The sequence below is a fragment of the Camellia sinensis genome, chromosome 2 (assembly GCF_055761805.1).
Source record: "Camellia sinensis isolate YWXY chromosome 2, ASM5576180v1, whole genome shotgun sequence".
NCBI classification, from domain to species: domain Eukaryota; kingdom Viridiplantae; phylum Streptophyta; class Magnoliopsida; order Ericales; family Theaceae; genus Camellia; species Camellia sinensis.
The window spans coordinates 224575573-224584643 of NC_138962.1; the positions used below are offsets into that span (position 1 = coordinate 224575573).

The 9071-nt window shown below is 36.1% G+C and overlaps 1 protein-coding gene across 1 annotated transcript; it reads right to left on the reverse strand.

Moving 5' to 3' along the window:
- Positions 1-402: 402 nt before the first annotated feature.
- On the reverse strand, positions 403-6943 carry LOC114296195 (uncharacterized). Its single transcript, XM_082913456.1, has 5 exons — positions 6702-6943; positions 1869-2547; positions 888-952; positions 628-763; positions 403-534 (listed from the first exon to the last, which is right to left on the reverse strand). The coding sequence occupies exons 1-5, from the start codon at positions 6941-6943 to the stop codon at positions 403-405; spliced, it is 1254 nt and encodes a 417-aa protein (XP_082769582.1).
- Between the last annotated feature and the right edge of the window lie 2128 nt (positions 6944-9071).

Sequence of the window (9071 nt, forward strand, 5' to 3'; positions counted from 1 at the left end):
TGCACACAAGTCTACCAATTGATGAGCCACTAAAGTTTATATTTGGGTTGCCTTCTGATGAAGGGGATAATTGCATAGCACATGAAGTTTCTCCCTTGAGAATTGAAATTATTTGCAAGTACATGAAACTGATATAGTAAGCCATAATGAAACTAGAAAGGCCTAGCAGGAGTAGTAGAGCTACAAATGAGTTGAGTTTTAGGGTATTCAAGCCTACTCAAGCTTGACTCAATTACTAAATAAATGAGTTTAAAATTTTAGTTTATGCTTGTATATTTTGCAATGAGTTGATCTAAAACGAGCTGAGTTTGAACTGCTAATGAACCATTCAACTCGTTTGTAGCCCTAAATAGTACCAAATATTTTTTTTTATCTATACTACATCACCTTGCTCATATTAGATCACGAAATAGGCTTAGTATTTATGCACTGAGCTGCAACACACGTCACCCTAAATATTCCATACACGTCCAGGTCTTCTATGTCTTCGTCAAGCAACTTATGGAATGCTCTTTGTAGAAACAATAGTCGAGCCTACGATAACAGTAAGTATTTTGAGAACAAACTTTTAATTGCAGTATAGAAATGAGAACTGTAATTATGAAAAAAAAAAAATCGTCGACTAACCCAATCTACAAAAATTTTGTCATCCCGTGGAGCAGATCTTCTGCAAAAGAGCCTTAGGAGCAAAATTCCAAAGTGAATGATATCGGATTTTAGTAAAGCCAATGATTCAAGGTCTAAAGGATCTGTGTGCCAGAACCTTTTTAACATACAGTGAAATTTCACATTAGAAACTCAGTATTATTATTGTTTTTTTGTTCTTTTACTCGGTGTTATGTCAAATGAAATTTCAAAAATTTACTGGAATTGGTATAAATGCAAACCTGTTACTAGAAATTGGTAACCCTTGTTTTAGATGCAACCATGTAGCAATACTAAAGCCAGTGATCTATTACAACCACACACACACAGTAAAAAAGGTGAGGGAAAGAAGAAAACAAATGAAATGAGACTATGAGAGGCCTTGGATTTTGAACTAATAAACAATTGTACCCATGATAGTTTTCTTATGTTTTCATTTTTCTCTGTTTTTTGCACTGGGTGTATGAAATTTTAACAATTTTTACTTGTGGCTCTAAGTCAAAATTCAGAAAAATGTTGCACAACCTTAAGTCACCATGAACAACGGGACCTCGAGGACATTCTTCATGTATGTAGCGAACACATTCACCAATTCCTATTGCTATCTTTATTTTCTCTTGAAATGTCATTTTGGTCCTTTGTTTTCCCTTTGAGTCTGTTTAAGAAAAGATTAGTAAGTACACATGATGGATGATCTCTAGACAGAAATCAACAGAGAATGTTTTTCTTTCATGCTAGAATGCTTTGATTGCGATAGGAATACAACTTAATATGAGAACAACAAGCTTAGGTGCACATAATTGGTGCATGGATTGATGCACAAGAATTAAGGGTATATGCACAAAATTAGTGCAAACAAAGACAAGGGTGTGTGGGACTCACGCATTCTCTGTTTCTGTGCATCGACATCATTGTCTTTGTTTTGTGCACCAATTTTGTGCATATGTGAATGGACTAGTGAACAAAACTAGATTCACATAATTGGTGCACAGAGTAGGGACAATAATAGTACATGCACAAAATTAGTTCACAAAACAGATTCATAGGAGAACGTGCACAGAAAAGAGACAAGGATGCATAGAACATAGACAAGGATATGTGCACAAAATTAGCACATAGAAAAGAGACACGAGTGACTTCTATGCATTAATTCTATGCACGTAGCAAAGTTGATATAATAATTTGTTAAGATTGTTTGATATGATATTCATAAAAAGATGAACCAAGTCATTAACAAACTTAACATGGAGAAATCTATCCAGTGTCCATCTTCGGGTAAAAGGGTAGACAAGAACTGTACCATTTTTTCCCTTGTAGTAACCACTCAACCCCAATATATTCTTATGATGCATAGACAAAGCTGCTTTCTTTTCTGCTTTAAGAACACAATCCAACTGCCCAATGAATCTTCTTACCAAAACTTGGGAGTGATGGTCATTCAAATACCCACAACATGTCTTAAAATTCTCATTCTCTTCAAAACATGTCATTCTTGTGAATCCACCTGTTATTTCTTTCACCATTTCCCAGCTCAGTTGCAGCGGCATTCTCATCACAAGATTGACCTCAAAAAATTCTGTGGATGAGATATTATGATCATCGCTTAAGGTCTTATTTTTGCTTGATGACTTGGACATTGTTGGATGATTTTCACCTTGTTTTCTTGTACTAGCATGATATGGAAGGAAGGGTTGAGATTTGGTTTTAGAATTTGGAAAGTTGAAATGAAAATGGGACTCATGTGGTGAGATTAATCCTTCATCATCAGATTGCTTTGAAGATGAGGTTTCTGATACTCTTAGCGGCAAGGTCTTGTGTGCTACAATGTCCCTATCACCACTCGCCAAAGTCACATTGTATTGGGTTTTACAGAGTTGGAAACTTTGGTCCTTGGCAAAGCACCTGCAATGAAAGAAAATTTTCTAAAGAACAAGACAAATTACACTTGTTAAGTAAAAGCAATCCTATACATAATCTTATTTCTTACCACTTTTCAAGTAAGAGCAATGGGTTCATATTCATAAATACATATGAGACCGCTCACTTTTGTCTTAGGGTTATAAAATTTAAAAAAAATTTAAATGTAACATTTTCTATCAAGTAATTTCAAATAAAAATTTTAACAAGTGACAAGTAATTTCAAGGGTAAATTACACTGACACTCCCTTGAGGTTCGCTTTTAAAACAGATACCTCCATCAGTCTGGAAGTTACATTGCACCCCCGTATCTCTTAATGAAAGTAACAAAAAATATAAAAGGACCTTAATGTCCTTTCAATAGATTTATGAAAGTACCATATTAGCCTCTTCTCTTCCTTAGCCAACCTAACCATGTTAACCATTGTTGCTACATTTCAACACCCACCATCAGCCAACCAACGATTATCAATTGTCACAGTCCACCACCCCATCATCACAGCCACTATCTCTCAGCCATCAATACTTGTAGACAAATTATCAAACACTTTTACCTAAGAAAAAACCACTAGTGATTGGTTTATTCAATGTCATTGGTGTCCCATCGTGAAACGAAGCGTTCATAGAAACTTTAATTTAAAGTACTAATTACATTACCAAATCATCCAAAAGTCTTCATTATTTGAGTCCACCAGTTTAGATTACATTACCACCCTCAATTAGACCGTGTAACTCCATTGATGAGCTTGTGTTGCAACTACCCACTGACCCAGGAGTTCGCGAGCTCAACTTTGAATTTCATGTGTGCTTCCTCTTGTTCCTTCTCTAGCGTCATTTAGAACTGTTAGATTACTTAACAGAATGGGAAAAACTATAATGGGAATTGAAACCTCAAGGGTGCAGTGTAATTTTTCAAAAGAATAAAGCTACACACACAAATTGGAATACTTTTAGGATGAATAGCAATCTTATACAAACTTAATTTAATAATTTACTTTATAATAAAATATTACAAAACTTTAACTAAAGAGAGAGACTTTGAGGTAATTTGGAAAGATTAAGAACCCAATAATATCTTCATAGCTAAAGAAGCAAAATCTTCAATGGTGATTGGAACAAAGGCTTTTGTCTCTACTATACAGGAGCTTAAATTAGAACCTAGAGTACAGTAACAAATAAAATTACTCGAAAACGCAAACGCTAATCCCTAGACATCCAAGCAGTCCTTGCCGGTAGGGCAAGAAGGTCTTCTTCTTCATCTCCTCCGCTTGTGCTCTATTCGCAATGCAATACAACTTGTGAGCTGATGGCAGAACCCTACGCTTTTCGACTTCGTTCGCTAGTTTTCCGGTGATCAGTTTTTTTAGGAGAACTTGTTTGCTTCACTTTTTCTTTTACTTTTGCATTTCCGTTTCCGTTTCCTTGCGATTCTTTTCCTTCTCGTCCCTTGAAGATGATGAGCAAGTGAACGTGATCGATGACCAGAACTTCTTTTTGTTGCCTCTACCTTCGTTTTTGCTTTTGTACAATAGATTCTTGAAGAATATCCACTTCTTCGAGTTCCTTCCAAACGATGAAGACCTTGAAGACGAAGCAGAGCCTGACGGTGTTGTCTCGATCGACGGAGTTTCAGCTTCTTTGTTCTCAGAATCTTCTAACTCCAGAATGCGATGATGATGATGATGATGATGATGATGAGAGGGCTCATTTTCTTCGTGTTCTTGTCATTGGAACTGTGTTGTTCGTAGTGGTGACATCGGTCGGATCTGACCGTTCAAGAATAACTCGTCGGTCGAACTCATCAATCAATTACCTACTGAACCGCTTAGTGAGAACCCAGAAGAAAATTCAAACTCGAACGAGCCAGACTTAGTTGACAAGAAAGAATCAAACTGTGACAACTAGGTGTATTTTCGTTCTATTCTCCTTTATTTGATTTTGGGTTTGTGGTGTCCGAAAATTTGTTCTCATATAAACTCTTATTCTCGTTTGTTCGGTGTTGATTTTTTCCTGTTCCAGAGAGCAGGAGGTTAGGTCTGAAGTGCCTACAATTGAGTGGAGAAAAATTCTGGGCTAGAGAGTTAGGGCCGCATGTACGGGGACTTAGGCGGCACGTGCGGGGGAGGGGCCGCACGTGTGGGAGGTAAGGCTGCATGTGCGGAATTCAAGGGTTGTTTGGCTTAGCATACTGCAATATATGCAGGTGCTGGAGGAGGTGTGACAAGGGAAGGCCGCATGTGCGGGACGCTAGGCAGTCCGAAAACCCTATTTTTTTTAATCTTTTAGGGCTGAATGTATCACTTTGTTTTCTATATCTCTCTCTCTAAAAACATTTTTACTCTTCCTTCTCTCTAAAAACCCTCATCAGGCACTCAAAATCTTTGATTTCTTGTGATCCTTTGGGCTTGGAGTCATCATCTCTCACTAATCTTGAAGATCAAAGCTAGGGCTCCTTTTGCTGTAGTGGAAATCGAAAAATCTTCTATCTTGACTCTAGGGTTTCATCTCTTTCATCATCAAACATTGAGGTAGGGACTTCTTGAGTTATATATACATGTTTTGCATTGTTGATGATGATTTTGAAGGTTCTCTTGAAGCTAATATGTTAGTTTTGATTTTATGGCTTAAAATGTGGAGATTTAAAAAAAAAAAAGAGTTTCAAACATCTTCAATCTACTTAAGGCAGCATCTTGAAGGTTGAAATTGTTTTAAATATGAGAAGGATGTATCCTTGAGGGTCCCTCTCATGTATTTGGTGTGTGTGTGTTGTTTGTAAAGAAAAAAAACCAACGATTTGTGGGGGTTTCTTGAATAAAGGAAGAGGAGAGTTTTATGGGTGATTATATATATATATATATATATATATATATATTCATGTTGTTGTGCCATGATAAGTAAAGAAAGTGAAGGTTTTTCCCTTGTTTAATTATAAATGCATTTATATAATGATGTTGGATTTCTCTACTCATGAACATTATTGAGAATTGGAGGGTGTTTTGTAAATTTTTGCAATCGTTTGAAATGATGAAATGATGGAAGTGCACGCATTGTGGACATGTTGTTGTATTAGTGATGATTGGTCGCAAACCTTGGGCTATTTGTGGAATAGCATTGTACGGAGAAAAAGGGTAATTCGATCATTTTTGAATATTTTGATATTATGTTGAAAATGAACAATTATGGCATTGCATGCTCATTCAATTGATTTTTTTGCAAAATTTTATTTGGCTTTGGCATGTTGTTTAGACATTTTTAGAATCCATTGTTGCAAGTGTTGAGTTGAGATTCGAAATCATTTACTTAGGAAAGGAATAATGTGAAATGAAAATGTTGAAATGTTTTGGGGTAAATACGTGGGTAAGTCCGGATAGGAGGTGTAGATGGAATTGATAAGTTGGCCTGAATGTCTGGGGTGAAAGAGCGAAAACATGAGCGGATGAGGTACCACTTCCCTTCCGGTTAGCAACCGGTAAAATAGGGTATTGGTAGTGCTAGTTGAGCCTACTTGCAGACACCAACCTGGGATTACCTGAGTCGTATTTATTGCCCCTAATGATTAAAATTGGAAATTTGAAATTGATGAGATTGCAAAACGTTATTGAAAACGTGGTGATTTTCAAAGGAGTGCACGAAATGAAATTTTTCATTATAATGGCATTACATGGCATTTGCATTTGCATTTAATATTGGAGGTTTGCATAACTGTATATACTTTGTAAGGTTTCTCTACTGGATTTTATGCTCACTCCTATGGGATTTTGGTACAGGAAAAGATGTGGTGATTCCGCAAAATTGAGGGCGTGGACATATTTTGTGAAGAGTAAAGGACTCTATTGTTGTTGTAAATTTACTTGTTAGCCAAGGGTTTAAAGTGTATGGGTTCGTGGAACCATTTTTGTGTAGTCGGGCTCAATGCCTTGGAAGATGTAAGCCCTTAAGGGCATTTTATTTATTTTGAGACTAGATGCTTCACATGCTATAGATTCATGTGTTTTTCTTACCATTGAATGTATAATTCGCATGTAAAACTTTTGTATAAACTCATTTATTAACCATGTAAAGACGGGAGGATTATTATCATTATCTAGTGGATGTTGGTCGACGTAATTAATTTATGTTGGATTATTTCGGGGGGTTACCCAGGCCTAGGAGCGGTGGATAACATGTAGTGCATAGGACTTGCAGGAGCACTGGAGAAGTAGCCGACGGTGGAGCAGCCATGGCTAGGGCTTGAAGGTGCGGAGACGTAGGGAGTAGAACATGTGCTGTTGATTTCTTCGCTGAGACGATGGCTTCCGTGAGCATCGTTGGTGTCGCCATTGTTAAAGGAGTAAAGGTCGACATTTGTTTCGCCATTGTTAGGGTTTGAAAAGAGCGTCATTGGTGTGAGTTCGAGAGCAGAAATGATAAAGGAACCCTAAAACCACAATCTCCACAGACACATGTTAGTGAGGAATAGGAGGGGAAAAAAAAACAAAAAAAAAGAGTAAAAAATTGACTAATTCGAATACATTGGGGGTGGTGGGGTTTTTTCGTTTGAGAGAGAGAGAGAGAGACAGTTGGGGTGGGCTTAGGGATTGAAACGAGTCTGACTAGCTTGTTGGACATGCAATAATTAGACCGAGAGCTCTGTGAACGAGGAGAGAATGCATACATGGTTATGCACTGTGCTTCCAATAAATATTGGAATTCAATTTTTTAAAAATTAATTTTTTTTTTATATATTCTTATTTGGAATTTTTTTTTTAAATTTCCATTTCAGAAAATGTTGCTTCATTTAGTTTTGGATGTTTTCTTCTAAACCAATTAGTCCTTTTATTTATGGTATCTTGTTTTGGTTTAATTTAGGAATTTTGAAATTTACTTACTTACCATTGACTTGTTGGACACACCAATAAGGGATGAGGTGCCATTTTGGGCCAACAAAGCTTTGATTTACTTTTTGGCTGCATTATTAAAAATAAAAAATTGTCCCTTTGTTTGTTTGTTTTTTTTTTAAATAGTATTTCTAAGAAATTCCGTTACATTTTCACTTTAACACATTTTTTATACAATTTTTTAATACTAACAAAGGTCTTTAGGATTGCTTTCATTTTTTTAATAAAAGATAAATAGATTTTGATTTTTGAAACAATACTACAAACTCACCCTTATCAATCTAGAATTTACTCAGAAAAATGAATTATTGGTTCAAATTCCTTTTACTCATGAACCCCACACTTCATCAATTTAATCTCCACCATACAAACACATTCAGGGTAAATTATGGGTTGACAAGGGTAGGTTCATAGCATTTTTGTTTCTGAAATTTAGAAATGGAATTGAGTTAGCAAGTGACTATTTTATTTAAAAAGTCAAAAAAAATTAATTTTTTTTAAAAAGTCACAGATTCATATTTTAGTCAAAAAATCAAAAAAAAATCACTTCCCAAACAAGGGCTAAATTTTATGAGTAATTTCATCCATATTTATCATGGGCCATTTGGGCAGTGGTTAATATTGGTATGTACATAAAAATTATATTAAAATATGTAAAAGGTGTATAAAATGTGTGAAATATGAATTTTAATAAATTAGATACTATATTATATATATATATATATATATATATATATATATATATATATATTAAATGACTTATTCAAATAGAAAGCAAAAAAATTATATTGAGCTTAAAATTCTATTTTACGTACTTTCTTATTCAACTAAATAAAATTATATAAGAAATTGAAATTTTATAGAAAGGGAATCCCACACTCTTCAAATGGTGTATAAGTATAGCGATCCCGGTTTCTAACTCGACCATTATGGTGTTTTGGACTTGGGTCTTGTGGTTTAATGTTGTTGTTTATGTATTTTCCTCTTTTTACCCTTTGAATTTGAGTTTTGAAATGTCTTGGGTATGTTCAAAACAGGGTGGTTGGTTGCTGGTTTACAACCTTGTTGCCCAGAATTTTGGTCTTGCGCTCGAGCGGGTCTTCTTGCGCTCGAGCGGGGTTTGCAATCATTCAGTACTTTGTGCGTCTAGAAAAATACTGTGGAAGTGTTTTTCACGCTTGAGCGGTGTTTCTTACGCTCAAGCGGGTCTGAGCTCGAGCGGTCCCTCTGGCGCTCGAGCGATTGTCTAAAGTCTGTAAAATACTGGGTGAGTGTAATCTACGCTCGAGCGGGTTTCATTGCGCTCGAGCGGGTAGCGCCTTGCTGTTGTGCCTTGGCGCTCGAGTGGCCTTTATTGCTCTCGAGCGGGTCAAATTTATGTGTCTGACGCTCGAGCGTCAAACTCTCTGCTCAAGCGGACTATGCGTATATCAGATCGCAAAAGTGACTTTTTAAATCACTTTTTCTGTCTTTTCTCTCTCTAAAACTTTCCAAAACCCTAAGTTGAGAGCCTCTCTCTCTAAAATACTTTCTCCCTTTAAATTTTGACCTAGTTCTAGTGATCTCCTCACCCTCCTTCTGTAGACACCCCATTTTTGACTGTCCTCAAGACTTGGACGTCATCGTTTGAAC